The sequence below is a fragment of the Phoca vitulina genome, unplaced genomic scaffold (genome assembly GCF_004348235.1).
Source record: "Phoca vitulina isolate PV1807 unplaced genomic scaffold, GSC_HSeal_1.0 scaffold36, whole genome shotgun sequence".
NCBI lineage: Eukaryota > Metazoa > Chordata > Mammalia > Carnivora > Phocidae > Phoca > Phoca vitulina.
Genome location: NW_022589739.1, coordinates 5,421,386 through 5,444,327, shown reverse-complemented (window position 1 = coordinate 5,444,327; position 22,942 = coordinate 5,421,386). Strand labels below are relative to the sequence as shown.

Sequence of the window (22,942 nt, the reverse complement as noted above, 5' to 3'; positions counted from 1 at the left end):
GTGGGGTGGAGGGAGTTTCCGCTTCCCGGGCTTCGTGCTTCTCTGTGAAATGTCTACCGGAGCCGCACTCTGCCTCCCTCCTGGCCTCCTTCTGCCTTCTCTGGGCGGATCGGGAGAAAGATCTGGAGGGTGGGGGTGGGGCTGCAGTAGTGTTACAGCCTGGGGACGGGTCTGCCCCAGGGGAAGGGGCAGGTGTGGGGCTCTGTCTTCCCTCTCTCCCTCTGTCACCCATGAGGCAGGCAGTGGAGCCAGGGACCATGCGGCGGGTCTGCACATGGCTTCCTGGTCCCTCCAGGAGTCAGCCCCCCGGCTGGGCATCATGGAGAGGCTCTTCCCAGCATGGCCATGGTTAAGCCCACTGAAGGCTTCCGGAAGCCCAACTGAGAACCATGGGGCTGCCGGCCCTCCCCGCCAGGTCCTCCTCTCTGGGACCCAGCCCAGCCCCCATGGCCCCCACGCTGCAGCCGCAGAGGCCTCTGGGCGCACTCACGGTCTGCTGGTCCCGGCAAGGCTGGCAGGTGTACTCGAAGCTGGCAAACTGGCAATACCTGGTGGGCCCACAGTCCTCGTCGATGATGCACTCCTGCGGAGAGGGAGGGAGCGGCTTCATCAGTGGAAGGCCAGGCAGCGAGCCCGCGGTGCCCTGCAAGGGCAAAGCCCCCCTGCATCCCAGGCCCCGCAGGCTCTGGGGGCTGCAGAAGGGGCTCCAGACCCCCCTCCCTCCAGAGCCCAGTTAGCTCCTGCGGCTCAGCGTCCGCACCCTCCAGGCCGGGCGGGGCCCTCGCCCCCACAGCGTGCCTGGGCGTCTGCCCTCCAGGATGCCGTCCCAGTTCACACAATGGCATCTGTGTGCAGCCCCCCGCCACATATCCAGGGCAGGGAGCGCCGAGACACGGGGCCGTCTCCAAGCAGAGCAGATGGATTTAATAAAAGAGTAATGAGTTCCAGCCCCAGGGCGGTGGCACAGGAGGAGGCGGAGCCCAGGCTGTTGACCAGGAAGGAAAGGGTTGCAGAGGGCTCCGTGTGGCCCCCTCCTCAGAGTCCTGGGTCCAGGTCCGGGTCCGGCAGGCCAAGGCAGCTGCTAGCTTCCCAAGGGCGGAGGGGTGTGGCTGCCATGGGCGCTGCGGCCCAGGTGCTTTCTCGGGGCTGCCAGCCCGTGGGGCTGGAGAAATGGGGGAGAGAGGGAGGCCACGGAGAGGGCCGGTGTTGGGAAGAGTGCCCGTACCCCAAACTAGCCATACCATGTTGGGGAGCCTCTCTGAGCCTCCATTTCTAGGTCAGCGACAGGGGAAAGTAATCTCTCCCTGCTGCCTGTCGGAGTCACGAGGCAGATTGGGGGTGTCGAGCCCCCCCCGGGGGCTGCACCACGCCGGGTCATCGGTGGTGGGTCTTGTCAGGGCCTCAGCATGGCAAGGTGGGGCAGCTCGGCGAGAGGGGCCCTTCCTCGCAAAAGGAAGGGTCAATGCTTGTCCTCTTCCCATACGGGCAACCCGAAAACGCCAGCATGCCTGCCGGAAGGGCCAGGCCGGGGCGGAGGGCTGCGCCCTCAGGCTGTTTGACCCCAGAGCCCATCATGGCTTGAGAAGTCCACGGTGCAGGAAGTAAGCCACCAGACCATCACGCCCTCTAGACACACTCAACTCGGCCAGTTCTGCTGGAAGCGTCCAGGTCCAGACACTCCTTCCAAAGCAGAAGAGCAAGAGAATGGGGTGGGAGTGATGGAGGGAGGGCCAACGGGCTCTGCGGAGCTTCTCTGAATCGGGCCCTATCTGTAGGCACTTAGATGTAAACATGAATGTGAAAAAGTCCTTGCCCTCGGGGCGCCTGGGTGGCTCAGCCATTAAGCATCTGCCTTCGGCTCAGGTCGTGATCACAGCGTCCTGGGATCGAGCCCCGCATCGGGGTCCCTGCTCGGCAGGAAGCCTGCTTCTCCCTCTCCCACTCCCCCTGCTTGTGTTCCCTCTCTCGCTGTGTCTCTCTGTCAAATAAATACATAAAATCTTAAAAAAAAAAAAAAAAGTCCTTGCTCTCAAAAATTTATAACTCAATTGAAACCAACAACAACAAAAAAAAGGCAATTCAATAGAAAAGGAGACAAAAGACGCGAACAGACAACTTACGATAATAGAAACCATTCCGCCTCCTCACATAGAAAAAGATGTTTAACCTCACAAATAACTGACAAAATGCAACTTAGAAGAGCAGGATACCATGTTTTCACTTAGAGTGGACACCACTAAAAAGGCTGATAGTATCTGCAGTAGGCAGAGAAATGCCCCGCTCCCAAAAGGTCCACATTCGACTCCCTGGAACCTGTGCACGCGTCAGGCTACAAGGTAAGGGGAAATTTAGGTCACAGGTGGAATTCAGGATGCTAGTCAGCTGACCTGATAAGGAGAGAATCCTAATTATCCAGGTGAGCCCAAGGTAATTGTAAGGGGCTCGGAAAATGGGAGGGGGGGCAGAAGAGTGTCAGAGTAACACCAGGTGAGAGAGACTCCAGACTTCGCTGAGTTTTTAAGATTTGAAAGAGAGAGAGAGAGAGAGAGCATGCGCATGAGTGGGGGGAGAGGAGGGGGGGAGAGAGAGAGAATCTCAAGCAGACTCCCCACAGCGCAGAGCCTGACATGGGGCTCGATCTCACGACCCTGAAATCATGACCGGAGCCAAAACCAAGAGTCAGAGGCTCAACCGACGAAGCCACCCAGGTGCCCCCAGACTTTGCCGGTTTTGAAGACGGGAGGGGACCACGGGCTAAGAACAATCTCTCCTAGAGCCTCTAGAATGATCGCAGTCCTGCTGACACTGTGATTTCAGATTTCAGCCTGGTGAGACTCATGTCAGACTTCTGACCTCCGGAACTGTAAGATGACAAATTTGTGTTGTTTTAAACCCACCAAATTTATGGTAGGTTGTTACAGCAGCAATAGGAAATGAATATAATATCCAATATTGGTAGGGATTTGAGGAAATAGGCATTGCCAGATGCTTTGGGGGTAATTAAAATTGAATGAGATGTGTTTTGCAGGCAATTCATCAGTATTCACAAAAAAAACTTAAATGTGTATCTCCTCTGACCCTGTAATTTCCCTTCCAGGTGACTATCCTCAGAAACACATTGTCCAGATGGGCAAATATCGGGGTACAGGGATGTTTAAGGCTATACTGTTGCTATATTGTAATCCAGAAATAGTGCAAAGGCCCAACAAGAGGGAACGGATGAAATAGATATGTGGTCACTTCCCAGGGAAATGCCACTGGGCAGACATGAAAAAGAATGAGGTAGTTCTTTGCACTGTACTGTTCACAATACCTCAGTAAGTAAATTGAGCAAGTGAAAGACCCATTGAATCCCACTTGTGTAAAGCAGGGTAACTATGTGTGATCCGCGTCTGCGCCCCGCACGGTGCCTGGCGTCTAGGGGGCGCACGAGAGTTCGGTGTGGGATGGATGAAACCACTTGTACAGCACTGTGACAATCAGGCCAACAAAATGCTGATCATTAGCAAGTTTTTGGGAACCAAAGCAAAAAACCTACACCTTCCATTAATTTGGCTTCTCATTTCCCAAGAATCCTATAGACTTGGCATTTTCACTATATGCTTCCTTTTCCAGATCTTAAATTTTAAAAAATAGGCCCTAAGACCCCACAAGCATCAATCCCTGCGAGGCACTGCTATTTCCCATTCTCCACCACGAGGGGTGCACATGCGTCCTTCGGAATATCTTCCTTCCCCTCATGACAAAACATTCCCTGCAAAGCCCCAGCGAAGCAATTCAGTTTCTTCTAGGTACGAGAACATTTTTGGCATGGAACCTTGCCAAACACCTTTGAAAAGTCTCGATACGCTAAAACGCTAGGTTTCCTCCGCTGACATGTTTTTGCTAGCTACTAGAGCTCTGGAACGTCAGCTCAGCATGACTTCCCCTGGAGAAAGCCCGGGGCTCTTGTCCTGATCATTGGCCAGCCTGTTTGTTGTAGATATGTGCGCTCGGGAGCCCCTAGAAATGTTCTTTAAGACCTGTCATCACTGGAAAACCTGGAACTCCAAGCTGTGAAGAAACCACAGAGGCCAAAAGAGCATAAACTTTGAATCCTGGTTTTGTCACTTAATAGCTGTGTGACCTTCGGATATATTGATTCAACCTCTTTTGAAAATGAGGGTGGGGGACGCCTGGGTGGCTTTGTCGGTTAAGCATCCAACTCTTGATTTTGGCTCAGGTCATGATCTCAGGGACGGGAGATCGAGCCCTGGGTCGAGCCTAGCGTGGAGCCTGCTTAAGATTCTCTCCTTCTCTCTCTGCCCATCCCCTTCCCACCCCGGCTCACGCCTTCTCTCTTAAAAAAAAAAAAAAAGAGGGTGATAACAGGACCGCCTTCACAGGGCTATTGAGTTAGTGCCCTGTGAACGGTGGCCATAGCACCAGAAAGCCTTACCCCACGGAGGACCCCTGCCAGGGGACCAGCTTGTCAGCAGAAGGGTAGTCTAAACAGGGGCTGACGTCTCCACCAGCAGCTCTCTGTCTCTATCCCTGGCAACACTTGGGGATTTCACATCTAGTCCTGACTTATCTCGATCCAGAGGGTGTCAGATCAATGGGCTGTGGCCCGTACACACAATAGGAGTAAAGTTCCTGGAGCAGAGTGGCCTCTCCTTGTCAGACGACCAGGCTTTCCATATGATAAGCTCGTTAGTTTGGGGTCTCCTCTGAACACCTTAATTGCAGGAGACAAGGTCCCACCCTTCCTGGCGTTAGAGACCTGGGGGGCAGGGCAAGTCCTCCCACTGTAAACAGAACGGAGTAGGTGGGGGCTGGGGGGACATGGGTTGGTGCCTCCCACGCAGAGCCAGGCCTGGTGCTGAGAAATCCAAGATTTTATTCTATTCAGTAGTTCCAGCTTTTCTTACCTGCTCCCATTTGGGCTGATGTTTTCAATGGGCCTCAGCACCCCGCTGGGCACAGGATGGCTGCTTCCCTATCTAAAGGGTCGTGGAGGCTCTGTGCTGGGGTACTTCTGAGGCCATGAGGACTAGAAGAGGACCCCATGCTACACCAAGGCAAAATTAAAGACACAGCCCGGTGCAGACTGTAGGGGTCACCTGGGAGGAGATGCCAGGCTGAGTGCCCGTCCTGCAGAGCCACACAACAACCCATGGCGTCCTGACGCAGCCTTGGCACGGCTGCCACTGGGCACATGTTCTCGCTGATCCCCTCCACAGGGTCTTTCACCCCCACCTCCCAGACGGGGAACTGAGGTGTGCCGTGAAGGATCTGCCCTCACCCGGCTTAGAGGTGGAGTCGGGAGTTGAACCCTGAAGGCAGGCTCTTTCCATTTCCTGAGATCATCGTTTTTCTCTTCCTTCAGCACTGCCTAGTCTCCTGTCCCTCGGTCACAGCTTAGCAGAGCCTGCCTGGGACAGGGCCCCAGACCCCACACATCCCCAGGGACAGAAAGCAGGAACACAGGGCCAAGGCCATGGCCCCTGGGCATCGGGGCCTCAGTGTCCCTTCCGACCCGGCTTCAGGCCTCCTCCCCAGTCCTGGCCACCCCCTGTCCGTGCTGCTCCTCTCCCCATCCTGCTGGGGAGGTCTGCCTAACAGCCTAGAGCCTAGCCATCAGGACGGAAGCCTTTCAGAGGATCTGGCCTTTGCTGTCTGGAGGAGGAAGGAGCTATATTTAGAAAGCTCTGGCCAGAGGCCCCGCAGGGCTCCGTGCAGAGGCTGTGTGAGTTGGGGCTGGAGATTTGGCAGGATGCTGGGCCTGGAGATAGCCCTGGTGCTTCGACGCTATCATGAAATAGTGGAAAATGGCAATGGTGCTGTTCTGCATCTTTGATTTTCCAGTTCAGAGTTTATCAGAGGAGGCAGGAGCCCAGGGTAGTGGGGAGAAAACAGCACATGAGCCCTGTCAGGCTTTCCTTAGCATCCATGTGGGGCGAGCGGCTCACGGCTTCTCTGTGGCCCTTGTGCTGCCACACTAGGCTTTCTCATGCCGGCCAGGGGCATTGCCCACACTCCCTGGGGACGCCGGACTGTCTCGTTCTTGTGAGGCCCCAGGGAGGAGGCCACCTGGGTGGACGCCTCCTAGACCAGGGCCATCCACAGTGTCCACTCAAGCCCAAGGCTCTGGACAGAACACATGGAATGGAGGCCCAGAGGGCCTCCACCAACCAAAACCCGCTCGCCCTCAGAGCTTTGCCCACTGCAGCTGGAGGGGAGAGGGCAGCAGTGGATGCCCAGAGAGCACCTACTGGGTGTCTGCACTTGCTTGAGCTCTCGTGGGTTCCCTGGTCCTCACAGCGCCCTGTGAGGTCAGCGCCCACTACGTATCCCCCAGCATGCGCTTGGTGCACAGCTGCCATTCACTAGAAGGATAAAGGAGGAATGAACAGATGAACTGCTTCTCAGTCTCTACTCCGCAGAGAAGGAAACTGAGGCTCAGAGCCCAAGGCCATTGAGGGAGTCTGAGAAGCTAAGACGTAAACCCAAGTCCCTCAGACCACCGTCCCCCCAAGCCAACGCTCGCTCTTCCCACCACACCTGCTGCCTCCAAATGCCCAGTGTGGGGTGAATTATATGCCTCAAAATTCATAGGTTGAAGTCCTAACCCCCAGTACCTCAGTGACCCTATTGGATACAGGATTGTTTTAGATGAATTATTGAAGATGAGGTTATTAGGGTGGACGTGGTATCCTTGTAAAAGGGAAATTTGGACACAGGCCCACATGGAGGAAGGACGATGTGAAGACAGAGCGAAGACAGCCACCTACAAGCCGAGGAGAGAGGCCTGGACGTGTCCTTCCCTCACGGCTCTCAGAAGCAACCAACCCTGCTGACACCTTGATTTCGGACTCCCAGCCTCCAGAACCGTTAAGAGAATACACACGAGTCGTCCAGTCTGAGGGGCTTTGTTACCTCAGGAATCGACTACAGGCCCTGCCCCCCGGCAAGCGACGGCCCACATCTTCTCTGTTTTGGATCTTCCACCACATTCAGCCCCCGTTCCCGAGCATCAGCCTCTCCCTGAGGTGACAGACCGGAGGCCAGTGGGGACGCACTAGCACACTGTGAAGGATGTTGAACCTCAGAGACCAGAACATGGTTTCCTGGCTGAGCCCACCATCAACCAGAAAGTTCTAGGCTCTGGTACCCCAGGCGAATTCTCTTGTTATTGAGGTTTGGGTGGACGGTCGTTTCCTGGCCCCGAGCATGGGGTGGACCTGCCCCCGAATGCTCCCAGGATGACAGACGGTAGTCTGTGAGATAAACCATGTCCCTCCTGCATGTGCGGCTACTCTGACCCCCTGCTCCTCCTGAGCAGAGATGTTCCCACAGAGAAGAGCGGACTGTGGGGAACAGTCGTCCTGACTTGTGCAGGACTGAGGGCTGCCAGCGCAGAAGGTCCTGGGCACCCAGGAGAGCCGTCCCCAGTGAGGTGCCTGCCCCCACACCACCCTCTGCAGCCGTGTCCCCGCACTCCCCATACTGCTGGCTTACTCCTGTTTCCTCCAGCCCCTCACGGGCCCCTGGCGCCAAGAGAACCTGGAGAAGCATGAGGGGCAGACACAGGTTTGGGGCACATGCCTGGGCTTGAATATGGGTTCACTTACAAGCTGGGTGATCTTGGGCAAATGACTGAGCCTCTCTCTGCCTCAGTTTCCTTATCTGTAAAATGAGAACCTCCTGTGGTTGTTGCACAGATTAGATGGGATGATAGGTACCTGTGTTTAGAACAGCACCTGGCCCCCAGGACTTAACCCCCAGGGTGCACCTCAATCTGGTGCTCACCTCACTGCAAGAGCTTCAACGTGCCCATGGAAAGGCTTGAACAACCTTCTGAGCTTATGCTTGTGCCAGTGGATTTCATCCTATGTTTCTTTAAGGATTTTATTTATTTATTTGTCAGAGAGCGCGCGCACAAGCAGGGGGAGGGGCAGGGAGAGGGAGAAGCAGGGTCCCCGCTGAGCAGGGAACCACGATGTGGGGCTCGATCCCAGGACCCCGGGATCATGACCTGAGCCAAAGGCAGACGCTTAACGACTGATTTCGTCCTATTAATGGAATACCTTTTCTACTGAAAAGGCCCAGAATATCAGGTCAAGCCAGGGTTCCTCACCCATCCCCCCAAGACCGCCTCCTGCTTCACCCTGGAGCCCTCTGCTCTGGCGGAAGGAGGGAGCAGGACAGTCACGCAAAACCTCAAGGAAGCCCAGGACTTGCCATCTGACCAAGGAGGATAGCAGGAGTGCGAGGAAAAACAACAGAATCGCCCGTGGGCGCTAGGCACCTTGGCATCCACGATCTATCCTCGCTGTCTTCCGAACCGAACGAGAGGAGCCCCATTTTCTAGACAAGGAAACCAAGGCAATGAGATGAAATCACTCATCAAGGTCATGGGCAGGAAGTGGCAAGGCCAGGGCTAAGCCCAATCTAGTGCTCTGCACAGACAGGTCAGACCCCGGGGTGCAGGCCTGCTGGGGGCCCGGGTGCTGCTTCTGCAGGAGGGCAGGTCCCTGAGGCTGGAGAGAGGTGCTGAGAGAAAGCTGCAGGAAGCTTCCCTTTCATTCCAAGGGATTTCCAAGTCAGCTTTTCCCCTTCCTCAGCCTTCGTTTGACCTTAAAACCAGGCCAGTCGCAGGAATGTGTAAAATGCACATTTGTCTCGAACACGGCAGGGCACTCCCCCCCACCTCTCCTGGATCCTGCACTGGAAACTTTCAGCCAGCTCAGGACAGGTGGGGGCCCCAAACCTCACCAGGAGTTCTGGCCCGACCACGAAGCAGAGCTTGCCCTATGGAAAAACCCAAGCAGGAGCCAGGAGCTGATGCCAGCTATTCTTATCCTGAAGTTCCAATGTCTGCAGCAGCTTGGGTCCCCTGCGTCCCTTCCCGCCAATTCTTCCTTCCCCAGGTCACCCAGGCCAGGGAAGAGGAGTGTGCCTCCCCAGCTGGGCTGGCACACCAGGTATGGAGAACACCCACTCCTGGCGCTTTGGTGCCATGGAGCCTTTGGGAAATAGTCCTGGAGTTCTCGCTCTCCTCCTGTCCCCCTCTGTCCCTTCCCCACCCCCCCGACCGGGCCTCTGGCAGCCTCCTCCCTGCACCAGCCTTCACACCACCGAATGTCTTCAGGGCTGGAGACGGGGTGTTCCAGACAAAAGCCTATTTCCTCCTCCAGGGATCCTGTCCTGCTGCCAGCCTAAAAAGCCAGCCAACCCCACGCTCAGAACTTTCCAACACATTCTTTAGGCCTGAGTGAGGTTTCCCCTGTCAAAGTCATGCCTGTATTTAATTCCAAAGGAAATTTCCCCATGTGCCTGGTCCTCCCTAACCGAATAAGCACTGTTGCCCCACCTCTGTTAAAAACAGTGCAGGGAGCCCTTTCCAGCCCCCACCGTTTCTGGGGTCTTGGGGTCTACACAGCCTGCACCCCCCATTTCCCCCGCAGATAATGGAGTGGAACCACTGGGCCTGGCCTGGGTCTGACCTTTGCCAAACACACCTAGGACACAGCGCGCCGTCTGCACAAGACACGTGCTGCTCCAGTCATCAGGAGCCTGCCAGGAACGTGGGGCCCAGAGCACCAACAATGTCAACACCCAGTATCAGAGCATCTCCAGGCTCCCAGCATGAAGAAAGGACCCAGTCCTGACCCCTGCCCTCCACACTGACTCCTTGTTCGGACTTGCATGAGACCCCTGAGTTTTGGGGCCTCACAGCAGGACTGCTGCAGTTAGCAACTAAAAATACAGGATGCCCAGTGAAATTTGAATTTCAGATAAATGAGTAATATTTTAGTAGAGTATGGCCCAAATAGTGCATGGGACAGACTTATATTAAAAATTAGTTTAGTATGATACAAGGCATCTTGTGTTTTATCTGCCAAACCTATCAGCAAGATTCAACAGGAGTGTTTCTTGGAAGACAGAGAGCGAGAGTGGCCTTGGGCAGGAGGAGGTTGAAGAGGAAGGACCAGTGACCACAGAGATACCCATGAGGACAAGCCAACAAGGACCCCAGGGAGCCCACTCTGGACTCTGGGCCCTCGGCTGGGAGCAGAACACCACCCGGAGGGGCCCCGTGTGCAGGCACAGCTTCTTACTGGGAGGAAAGGCCTCTGGATTCCCTAGGATGAGAGTGATTATAATAACAAAACAATCCAAACCGTCAAAGCTATGTTCCGTTCCCTGCCTGCCAGAGCTGTGCTACACCTAAGCACTAATTTCTGTAATCTTCACAACAGTCCATCGAGAGAGGCACTATTATTACTCCTTTCTATTTCATAGACGAGGAAACAGAAGAACAGAAAACTCAAGTAACTTGCCCCAAGTCACACGGTTCGTGAGCAACAGAGCCGGGCTATGAACACAGACCTGCTGGCTCCTTGCAAGGTCAGATGGCCAGTGGGAGCCACGATCCAGAAACCTGCCCGGGGCCTTCCTGTGGGGCCTTGGCCTTCCCAGCTGGCCCTGCCCTCTGCCCACGAGCATTTCCCAGAGGGGTAAGAAGAGCAGCAACAGAAGAGGGACAGAATCCCCAGTATCAGGAAAGGCACAAATCATGCACGTGAACCTCAGCTTCCCTGGCTGCTCAGTCTTCTCCCATCCACGGGGGAGTACGGCCCACCTCTCCTTGTGCGTTCCACCCCGAGGGGGCCCCATGGCCCCCAGGTCCGGGAAGTGGAGGCCGGGCTGAGCGGGGCCTCTCGGGAGCTACCTCTCTTAGGACTGCTATTTCTGTTCAGGCCCGTGGTGGCTGCAGCCCCGGCACGCGGCCCCCTCGGGCCAGGCTGAGGTCCCACTGGGGACTCTAATGCTGCCAGTAACGGGCAGAGAGCCAGGGGCTTGCCAGGTTCCCAGGAACTGAATCCGGACCGGATCCCAGGAGGAGAGGCTGAATGCCGGGGAGAAACAAAGCCGGCCTCGCTCCTTGAGGCTCCTGCCCCGAGAGGTCTCTATGCTTGCCCTGCTCCTGCGAGTGCCTGGACATTGGGAGAGAGGGGCTCCCTCTCAGACTCCCAGGACCTTAGCACCAGCAGAGCTAGCATTTCTAGGCCACCCCCCAATCCTAGTCTTGACCCCCTGTGCTGGAAGAGAGGTCCATGGCGAGGGTCTTTATGCTTTCTGTCTTGTTCTGGGCAATGAATGCCAGATGTCAGAAGGAACGTCTGGGTGGTGATGGTGGGTTCTCCAGAGAACCAGCCGCACCCCCCGACCCGCTGAGGTCACACCTCACTCTTGGCACCACTGGGGTAGCAAAGAGGCTGGTCACCAGCCTCTCTGCCAGGCTCCTGTGGCAGCCTAAATTGTCTTCCTAAGACACAGACCTTGATGACGCACGTCCCTAATCATAGTTGTTCTGAAAGCTGCTCCAGTCGCGGGGCCCTGGAGAAAGCTGAGGTCAGACTAATCCAATCAACACCTAACGGAGGAGACAGAAGGCCCTCCAGGCCCGGGAACGGCCAGACGGCATCCGTGACACAAGCATAATAAAATAATGTGACAAGCGGGGAGTGAGTCAGAAAACAGGCGTGTCCCCCAGTGACCTGGGCTTCAGGCAGTGGGGAGCTCCCTACTCCGGCTGCAGCAGGCAAAGCCTAGAACCCATGAATTGCCCTACACAATATCCACCTCCTGTGGTTTGCATTCTTCCCCAGCAAGCTTCAGACCACCAACCTGGCTCCCCAGGACCTTAGCACCAGATAGGGGGTGTCCTGGATGGGGTCTCAACATTTCTGTCACTGGAAAGAGGTGCTCCTCACTCTTGCAAATTAATAACCTCGATTTTTGGTTTACGCATCAGTGAGGTCTGGATATAGTTGGCAAGAGGGCCAAGAATGCCCAGTCTCTGGATTTACAGGGCTCAGGTGAACTGGATTCTAGCAAATTCACGAATGATTTGAGTCCCCCTCAGTTACCCTGAGGACACTCTACCTTGCAACTCACTCTCTTTCCACCTTCCCTGCCAACCATGATCTAGGTCCAAACTCTGCATGGCGTACAGAGCCTGTAAGTTCAGGTCAGCCTATGAGGTCAGTTCCCAACTTGCTTTCCTGTTGGGGTTCCTCACCACCCCCCTAAGATCCAATCTTAGTCCCTACTTCTAGAATGCCCTCACTCATTCATCTTTAAGGAGCAGCACGAATGTCTCCTCCTCAATGAAGCCCTCCCTGACTCTCCCCCTGACAGCTAGCACAGCAAGTGTCCTTGGTGGCCCTAGCCCTCCGTATCCACCCCAGTAAAAGTCAGGTCAAGAGAGGAAGGCATTTGGCCTCAAAGGACCAATGGAGGTTTATAAGACTTGTCAAGACCCACCGTGCAAAAGCCAAGATTCAGGTTGTAGGGGGGCAGACCACAAAGAAGCACGGCCGGTTGTGGGCGCTTAACCATCTCAAGCCGCCATTCAGAGCGAGGCGGCCAATTCCACATCCCTCTACTTCCTCGCCGTAGAGCTTGGTGGCTGATGGTATGGCTCTTTCATCTCCACTTTGGCCCTCTCTGGCCTCGGCCACTCTACAGCCTCTGTGGCCGTTGGCTGCCCTCCAGGCCAAGCAGGTTTGATGCCATTTTCCTTGGCCGGATGACTCCACTCACCGTTTAAAAGTCCAGCAGAGCTAGCATTTCTAGGAATTCAAGTGATTTTTCATAAAATACCAATCCGTGTTGATGTTGAGTCTCTGGGGTTGGCTGCTGGGGGTGTCCCTGTGGTCCTGATCAGTCTCCGAGGAAGAGGCCACCCCCCAATCCTAGTCATGACCCCCTGGTGCTGGAAGAGAGGTCCATGGTGAGGGTCTTTATGCTTTTTGTCTTTTAAAACAAATGTTCTGGACAATGAATGGTGCGTGTCAGAAGGAACGTCTGGGCGGTGATGGTGGGTCCTCCAGAGCCGTGCTGTGTCTGAGGAGCCAAGAGCGCTCCTTGAACTATGATGTGTCAGGGCCCTGGAAGGAGATACAGAATTGTGCCAGCCCTCCTGGGGGAAGATGGATCGGGGATATCCCAGGTAGGTCTCCTGGGAGATGGCTCCAGGAAGCCATGACAGGAATGCCTATGGGGTCATGGTTCCTGTTTCTCACAAGCTTTTCGCCACTGGTCTGAAGGGCTGCAGCTGCTTTACCCCTCCTGGCCTCTCTTGAACAAACTCAGCTCCCTCAGGCAAACCTCCATCACCTTCCTCTTCCTCCTTTTCTAGTTCTGAACTGATGCAGCTGTCTGGCTCCCGGGCGGCCTCCTCGTGCCTCTAGTCCTCAGCCACTTTTTGTGACACACGCAACCAGAATGGGAGCTCCCCTTGGTGCTGGCCTCTGCCCCCGACAGATAGCGTTCAGCCTGGGAGGACAGCAGAGTTGTTGCCTGGGCAGCAGTGTCTTGGGCCTTTACACTTGTGTGACGAGAGGGGACCACAGCCAGAGCATCGGGTTGCAGAGCAGGACGATGCTCCACATGCCCAGGGCGGGATCCAGTCGGGGCCTTGTGGGGTAGCCGTCACTGTGTGTCCTCACCCTCAGAAATCTTATACAGCCCCTAATGAAATCACCTTGCTTCCCACAAAGCAATTAATAGGTTTAAACTTAGCCACATTCCCATCAGGTACCTGCGCTCACTAACCCTGTATTGTTCATGTGATCGGTTGTGTGACCCCTTCACTCGTTCGAGGGGAAGAACAACGCAGGAAATGAAGAGTAGGCCTAGGGCAGGTTTCAGGGCAGGGTGCAGGGATCTGCTATGCTTTTCAGTAATTACAGCTGACTCGGTTCTGAGAGTGTTCCTACTGCTCAGGGACATCTCGGTTACGTGCACAACTCTTCCTCCGTCATCGGGGATGGATAGAGTTTCACAGTATTTACTCAGTTGGTATCTTGTTTACTCTTTTCATATGAGTCAGTGAGCTGACTCAGCCCAGCCCAATCTCTTCATAATGATTTTCCTTTGCCTTGGGAGGAAAATACTAAATGTGTCATGTCCCTTTTTACTCTTAGCCCTTGGAGATGGTACCTAGACAAGATCTAGTTTCTCAGAGTCTGGTGTTCTGAGACTCGGCCCCTAGGCCCATGCACTGGAGAGAACCGTGGGGTGGTGAAGACTAGCCCAGCTTTCTTCTCTTCTTGTCCATCCCAAAGGTGTGGGGCTGGAGTCTTCAGTGGGGCAGGTGAGGTCTTCTCTGGGAAACTACAGCACGGTGATCTTCCTGACATACTGAAGTTCGCCAGCTGGACCTCTTTTCTATATCCGCGAGCTGAGCCATCAGTGAAACAGGCCTCAGAGGGAGACGGACGTCAGGAGGTACCTCAGGAGGCAGTTCACCCGGCGAGCGGCGACCAAGGCCTCCAGCCTTCCCGGAGGGAGGCTGACCTCTGCCGGAGTCCTGAGCAGCAGGAGTCTGCAGGCTGCCTTCCCATCTGGCCACACGGGTGACAACAGTGACCTGGGAGCACCTGCACACCCCTCCCTCTGAGATGGACCCCAATCCCTGCATTTTCAAGAGCCCCCACAATGCTGCCGACCAGGATTTGTTCAAACTTCAGGGTCCTGCGAATGGGTCTTCATGGTCTTTAGGATTCAAGCCACCTGGATGGAGGCTGGCATTACTCTGGGGGAGGGGTGTCAAGTCCCATCTACAATGGTGGGGATTCCACTCGGAAAATGCAACAGAGGGATCCCCTTCAACAACCCCTCTTCCTGTAAGGCCACATCTAAATCCAAATGACTCAGAGGCCCCAGTGTGGGCACTGGCCTTTTTCAAAACGGGTGGGGGGGTGCCTGGGTGGCTCAGTCAGTTGGGCATCTGCCTTCAGCTCAGGTCATGATCTTGGGGTCCTGGGATCGAGCCCCATATCAGGCTTCCTGCTTGGCGGGGAGTCTGCTTCTCCCTCTCCCCCTGCCAGTCCCCCTGCTCATGCTCCTTCTCTAAAAAAAAACCCAAACAAACAAAAAACAGGGGGTCTTCACCTTTTTTGTGCCATGGACTCCTACGGCAGCTAAATAAATGAAGCCTATGGAACCCGGCTCAGAATAATGCATTTAGATGAACAGAGGAAAACACACAAGATCACAAAGAAAAAAGACTGAAATACAATTACCAAAGTACCTTGAGATGCAGTGGTATGAGCTTCTTTACAAACACACTCCTTAGTGAGACCTACCAACAGGCCTGACGACGACCTTAATTCCTAAGCAGTGATGAGGGCAGATGCTATTTCAAGACACCTGCAGCAGTAGGAGAATGGGAGATTGGTACTGGTAACAAAAGCACCGCTAAGGGGCACCTGGGTGGCTCAGTTGGTTAAGCATTTGCCTTCAGATCGAGCCCCACGTTGGGCTCCCTGCTCAGCGGAGAGCCTGCTTCTCTCTCTCTCCCTCTGCTGCTCCCTCTGCTTGTTCTCTGTCAAATGAATAAATAAATCTTAAAAAAAAGAAAAAAAAAGCACCACTAAGAACACTGTGCTTTGTTGGCTACACTCAAGATTGGAGAAAGCGCCACTTGAATTTCAAAGTTAGTGAAGACAAATACGGATTTCTTTTCCACGAGCTCTAACCAGGTTAAGGAGGTGATTCTCATGCATATCCAAGGTTAAAAACCACTGCTTTGGTGCCTCCAATCTTGTGCCCTCTTTTAAAAATACATCTCAAAGAATTCCTTCAACTTAAAAAAAAAAAACGGGAAAAAAAAAAAAATTTAAAGCAACATGAAACAAACACAAAGTTGTTTCCCCCGTGCAGAAAAAAAGTCACTTCCCCAGCCCTCTGCCAGGCTGCTGGATGGGGGAGCCAGCCTGGCATTCACCCTGGGCCTTGAACGCCCTTCCAAACCCCGCAGTCCTGGCCTCTTTCCTGCCCTTAGCGATCATCCTCTCTCCTCCCGACACTACCCACAAAGCTCTACCACCACGAGGGCTACAAAAGGGGCTTGTGGGATTGTTCAACCTTCCAAGTTGAACCATTTATGTTAATGAGCCTGGAAAAGACCTTAATATGTTTCAGGTGTGGAAAAACACATGCTTTGGTCTCCTCTTGCCAACAAGTTGCCACGTCTTCTGGTGCTTCCCTTGGGTGGGATGGCCGGGGAGAGGGAAAGCCGTAGCTGTGTGCAGTGGCCCGTGGACGGTGGTCCCGGCACACCCACGTTTCCTGCCCCAGACACCCGGAGCCACCCATCCTCAATGAGGCGCCAGCCCCGAGGAGTCCAGCCAAGCTGAGAGCCAGGCCCCCGGTTCTGGAAGGACCCACTGCCCACAGGCTAAGCTCCCCAGGTCTGCTTCCTTCCTCACTTCTCCTTGCTGGGCAAGCCACTGACCATCACCGGGCCACGGGAAGATGAAGGGTGCTAAGTGTGGCCACCTACCATAGCATGTGCCTGGCACCTGATCACTATGAGTGGCCGCCCATCTAACCCTTCTGAAGCATAGTGTTGTATGGGAGGAGGCTAGGCTTTGGAGAAAAACAGACTTATTTCCAAATCTCAGCTCTGCCCCTAACATGCAGGTCACTCTGTGCTTCTTTATTTATTTTTATTTATTTATAAGATTTTATTTATTTATTTGAGAGAGCGCACATGCACGAGCGGGGGGAAGGGGGCACAGGGAGAAGCAGGCTTCCCCCTGAGCAGGGAGCCCAATGCGGGGCTTGATCCTAGGACCCTGGGATCGTGACCTGAGCCGAAGGCAGACGCTTAACTGACTGAGCCACCCGGGTGCCCCTGTGCTTCCTTGTCTTTAAAACAGGGCCAGTGACCCCTGTTTTAGGCGGGTTTGGTAAGCATTAAGGAAAAGAGCTTATATGAAATGGTCACACAGTACCGGGCACATAGTAGGTGCTCAGTGAATATTCTCTTTCCCTTCACCTTCCAAATCTTAGCAAAGCTCTTGGTGGGGGGAGGGGAGCAGCTCTGCCAGGCAGGCACTGAGTAGGACTACTGGCCTTTCTGCTGTACGGTGTGTGTTCTTTCCAGGGAAGGAGGTCCCCACAGACGTTGTCGGGGGGAAATGGGGCCCAGAAGCAACGGAAAAAGCAAAAGGGTGCTGGGTAAGGAAATTTGTGCACGTGGGGTTGAACCTCCACCCCGCAGCTTCCAGGGCCTGAGAAGGATGGAGGCTGCTGGCCTCCGTGCACCTCGAGCCTCCCGGGGCCCCGGGGGCCTGGCGTGCAGGCCCTCCTCTGTCCTCCAGCCCCGACATTTTCCACCCTGACCACTACTCACGAGGCGGAGGCAGCGGGCTCTCCCTACCCTCTGTGCCTGCTCCCTCTTCAGGGAGGCCCTGAGTCATGAGACCATGGAAAATTCGGGCTGTTCCCCTGTGGCTGTATGTTCCACATCACAGCGTTTGAGAGGTGCCAGCAGCCAGCTTCTTCAGACACGGGCGCACGCCACCCACTTAAAATGCTTTTCTCCGGGGCTTTAGAATGTTCTTCTTCAGGGGCAGCGGGTCTCACACCCGATGGGTGGCAAGAACTAAAGAAGATTCCACGGCTTCCTGAACACCCCTCCTCTGCCCTCCTCTTCCCGTGACCCCAGGGGGCTCTGCCTTCCCCAGGAGGGAAAGATTCCAGCGCTCACTGCCACGGAGTTGTCCTTTGGTGATTTTGGTTTTTCATTTTGGGGGAGGCAGGGGGTGTTTAATGACTCGATATAGAGGACAGGAAGGTAATGAGAGGTGGACGGGTTGTGATAACCTCTTCCAAAGCACCTGGAATCACGGCTGTGAACGTTCTTGACTTAATCAGAAATACATCTTTTGATTCAAAAGGCCAACATTTATGGAGGTGAAAAATGAAACTGAGAGCAGCGCTAGACGGAGCCAGGAGGTCTGTGCAAACATTTCCGCGACCCCATCCCCAGTCATTTTCCCTACAGTCTGCCGGACGTGGCACGGCGAGCAGGCGCTCCTGCCCGACAGGGAGACCAGAGGAGCTCATCAGCTGTGGGGCGTGACGGTGAGTCCCCATCCTCACCCAGGTCCCTTCCACTGGCCCTACCTGTGAGCCAGAGGGGACAGGGCTTGACCAAGGCCTCCTTCCAGGAAGCCCTCCCTACACCAGTAGGAATTAAAACACTATCACCACCGCCACCAAGCCTTCTCCCTGGAAGTCAGAGCCCCCACCTGAGACCCCGATAGGAAAGTGGGAGGCCTCTGAATGCCTCCATGATTCTTTTAGGAGACCGTGGTGTGTGTGTGTGTGGGGGTCTTATAAAGGAGGGTGTGGAGAGGTCACAGGTTGCAAATGGTCAAGAAAATCACATCTTTGGATCCTAGAGCTGAATCTCCAAGATGTAGCCTGAGCCTGCATACAACCCGCCTGGGGTGAGAGGCTGCGGCGAGGGTGAGGACCTCTGGGGAGTGGTGGCAGATACACCTCAAAGACACCCCTTGAAGCTGTGGCTGCCATATGGCAGAGGCAGCCGCTGGGGCCGCTGCTGGGAAGGCAGTGTCTTGGCCAAGGGCAGCAGAGCCCAGGGATTTTTGTCCAGCCTTTCAGCTCACATCGGGCCCTTGGGTCCCCTAGCGCCTACGGTCACGGAAACCAAGAGGCAAAAAAAGTGTCCCGCCTCATGCTCCACCGGTGGGAACGCACATAGGGCAGCTGCTATGGGAAACAGTATGAAAGTTCCTCAAAAAATTAAAAACAGAATTACAATATGATCCAGCAATTCCATTTCTCGGTTTATACCCCAAAGAACTGAAATCAGGGACTCTAAGATATATGTGCACATCCATGTTCATAGCAGCATTATTTACAATAGCTAAGAGGTAGACGCAACCCAAGTGCCCACCAACCAATGGCAACAGAATGTGGTGCATACGTACGATGCAATATTATTCAACATGAAAGAGCAAAGAAATTCAGACACATGCTACAACAGGGATGAGCCCTGAGGACATTACACTAAGTGAAATAAGCCAGTCACAGAAAAAAAAATACCATCTGATGCCACTCATATGAGGTCCCTGGAGTAGATAAACTCATGAGACAGAAAGCGGAAGGGTGGTTCAGGGGCTGGGGGAAGGGAGGCCGTAGGGAGTTAGAGTTCAGTGGGTATAGTGTTTCAATTCTGCCAGATGAAAAGATTTCTGGAGATCAGTTGCACAGCAATGTGAATGCGCTTACTACTGAACCTTATACACAAAAATGATTGGGATGATAAATTTTAAGTTGTATATATTTTGCCACAATTTAAAAAAATATTCCATTAAGAACATGGGTTTTAGGAGTTTAGGAATCAACAAGACCTAAGTGATTTGTTTTGTTTTGTTTTCTTTTAGTACTGGCTCTGCCACGTAGCTCTGTTGTACAACTGCTCGGAACCTCAGTTACATCATCTGTAAAATGGGGTCAAAAGGGTATTTGCCTTGTATGGTTGTCACGTGGATCATGGGAGGGGAAGTTGGTCAGATCCCAAGCACAGTGCCTGGCGCACTGCCAGGACTCCACAAAGAGCAGCTCTTACCTTCATCATCATCTCTTATTATTAACGTCATTATGGTCATTAATTACTATCGAGCATTCAATACATCACAGCGCTGATGGGCTGGTCTGAACTGTTACCAGGATTTACCCTGAAAATGAGAAAGAGCTGGCTCTGGAGACGGGTTAGTTAATCTGGTCACTTTCTGAGCCGTACGGACTCAATGAGGGATAGGGTGGGATGTTGTGGCCTTTGATACTATTTTTTTTCCCCTTGATGGTATTTTTAAAACAAAACAAAATGGACTCATGAGCTTTGTGGGTTTTGTAGAATCATGCCTAGGGGCCAGGAAGGGCAGAGCCATGCATCTTACAGCCAGGATGCCAAGGCTCGGTGGTGAATGTGGTCCAGGCTGCTCTCGGGGGGTCCGTAGGTCCCAGCAGCAGCGACAGCCACACATCTGCACGGGGAGCTCTTCGGCCCCCGACATGCTCCAGCTACTCAGAAGCTGCAGAAATCGGCTCGTTCTGCAGCAGACACCATCAGCCTAATGAGATTTCAAATTAAATCACTGTCACTTAGCTAGTGGCCCCAAGCAAAAGCAGACTGTTCCACTTCTAAGTAAAAATTTCCAGATTCCAATCTCTGAGGCCAGGCATTTTGTAGGGCACAAGGGACTCAGCCCTTGAACTTCAGCAGGATTAAGCAAAACTTTGTCCCCACCGAAGTGTCCACCATCTAAACCCTGTCTTCGTGGTTTTTTCCTGTGGGGCTTGTGTGGAACCTCAACACGCTGTACATACAGTACAGGGCATATGAAAATGTTTCAGACACAGGATGTTACTAACTCAACACGTATTTCCAATTCCTTGGCTGGGCTCTAGAAGCCCTTGCTGATCTAATTTCTGCTCCCCCCCCCACCCTCCTCTGCTGCGTCCCCAAGCATACATCCAGCTCTGGCGCTCTGAACTATGGAGTGTTCCTCAAACATGGTCTTCTTTCCATACGCCTCCTTGACTTTGAACAGAGAACACTTCTGCAAGGAATGCCCTTCTTTCCCACAACTGAGAATTCCTAGACATCACTCAAAATACAGGTCGATTGTCACCTCTTCCGGGAAGCCTGCCGAGAAATGTGAAGGGTCTAAGACCTTAGTCTACTTGCAAGATGACAAGTGAGCCTGCACAGTGTCATGGACGGCAGCAGAAGACATGAGACTCCTGGGTCAGAGACAAGGGACCTGATTGCTGACAGCGCAGAAACAGCACAATTGCAATGGTTCCAAGTCCCATGGGGCAACACAGAGGGGCCCCGGGGGTGCTGTGCATTCAGTGGGTATGCATCGGGGCTAAGGAATGCCAAGCTTAGAGAACCCAAATCTTCTATAATGGACTGCAGTCAAACCTGCTCTCCTCTGCCCAAGACAAGGCGCTGTCTGTCTTCCGAGGCCGCTTGCTGTACATTCTGGACAAGAGTCTGACAAAAGGGCAATGAGTGGCATAAAATGAGCAGAAATGCCAGAGACTATGGAAGACTGTCTCCCAACAAAATCCTCCCTGCTCCCTGATCTGGCGCCTGCACAGAGCTCCCACCACGCCCCGGATGACCTCTGCCTTAGGAAATATGAATTCACCTCGTAATGACCTGTGTATTTTTTTGGCCCGCTACCAGCCTGGGTGCTCTCTGATGTTAGGGACTGTCTTTAGCATTTATCGGTCCGACACGCAGGAAGTGCTTGATGAATGTGCAAATAAATGAATGAGTCGAATAAGTAATATTGGGAATTTTGATAGCTATGGTTTGGGGGCAATTAAATAATAACAACAGATGGCTGGCATTTACTGATGGCTTACTCTTGCATTCCAGGCAATGTATGGCGTGTTTTTTACCTGGATTGTTTTATCCGCAGGACAACGCTATATGGAAGGTACTTTATGAACCCGCCTGTACCTATGGGGAAACTAAGGCTTAGTGCAGTTAAGGAATTTCATCAAAACCCCACGGCTCCCAAGCAATAGAGCTGCACTTGGAACTGGATCTGCCTGTAGCCAAGCACTTAGCCACCCCGCTGACGTGCTCTCATACGGGGGTGTCTAAGCATCTGTTGGGGGTGTTTGTGGAGGGGTGAGGGGAGAAGGAAGGAGGGAGTGCCTGTCTTTTTGCATTTACAGAGATGGAGGCAATAGCCTGCATGTCACCGTCACCCACTCCCCCGAGTGACTCATGGCCCATCAGCCTCTTCACATGGATACTGAATGCTCGGAGAGTTCTCCCCGGAACTTCACACCTTCCTAATCTGCCCCACAGTGGGGCGGATGGTGTCTGGTCTTGGGAACAGTCTGGAATGCAAAACTGACCTTTCTCCCTGCGCAAGGGAGTAAGGATGAGCCATATCTGTGAGGCTTCTGTATTTGCTACGACTCACAACTCAAAAACAGCCATTCCTCTTAACCTAAATAACCAAAGAAATATAAACAAAAAGAAGATCTAGATGGTCGCCCGCTGTAACAGCCACCGGCGGCTGAGGGTAAAATTAGCACAACCTTTCTGGAGGAAAACCTGGCAGTGTCTCTCAAAATGGTAGATATGCACCCCCTTCGACTGACCCATTTAACTTCTAGGACTTACCCAGTGAAACTACTTGCAAAATCATTTAGAAGTATAGACAGACGTTATGGCAAAATTATAAATAATTCAGAAGCTCCTTTTTAAAACATTAAAAATATGTAAAAATTGATAAAGGAAAAATCTCTGCGCATTTCAATTCCTCCAGGGATATCTACTATTGATGATGTAGCATATATTTTTGCTCAGCTTTTTATGCATACTTTTTCTTTCAGAAAATGAGATTCTTTTATATGCAGAAGACGTAGAGTGTATTTTCTATACTTTATATAGGACATATACTGCTCTGCGATTGCTGTTTTTTCACTTAACGTTTTATTGAAAGCATCCCTTCATATCAGCCTACATGAAACCCATATGAAACTCATTTGTTAACTTCATACTATTTTGATTTGGGAAGTAGAATCATGTATATTTAATGAACTCCCTTTTGAAGGATATTTAGGTTGAGGAGAGTATAATGTAATATAGTCTGCTTCTAGCTCAAAAAGAAATGCCTACTCCTTAAAGTCTGCCCACCCACATCAAATTTTACTTGGGGATCGTTTATCCATTTCTCAGAACCATCCAGAGCTCCTCAATTTTTCCTATAATTTTTTCCTACCGGATTAAGGCACAAGGGCCTTATACTTGGCCAGAAGTCAACTCGAACTATAAATTTAGAAATGCAAACGTACCCAGATGTCTGGTTTTAGGACTAGAGACCTGCAGGCTCGCACAAGACTATTTTAGCACTCTTACAACCCCAAGTGTCTGTTTTCTGTAGAAACCTGTATACATTCTGCCAACTTCCTGCAACTTGTCAGCACCTGACCATCCGCTCTTCTTGTCACTCACTGCGGCCCCTCCTTCCCTCAGTGTGTATCCCCAACGCCCCAACCAGACACAAATGACTCGCCCAAAGGACAAGAAAAG

General features: G+C 53.1%; 1 protein-coding gene across 2 annotated transcripts in view; it reads right to left on the bottom strand.

Moving 5' to 3' along the window:
* Positions 1–22,942, bottom strand: part of DKK3 (dickkopf WNT signaling pathway inhibitor 3) — a 43,885-nt gene that overhangs the window by 4,520 nt on the left and 16,423 nt on the right. For both annotated transcript variants that reach the window (XM_032427021.1, XM_032427022.1), the window contains exon 5: positions 491–583. In XM_032427021.1, the coding sequence (XP_032282912.1) occupies positions 491–583 (93 nt within the window). The remainder of the gene's footprint in view (positions 1–490; positions 584–22,942) is intronic.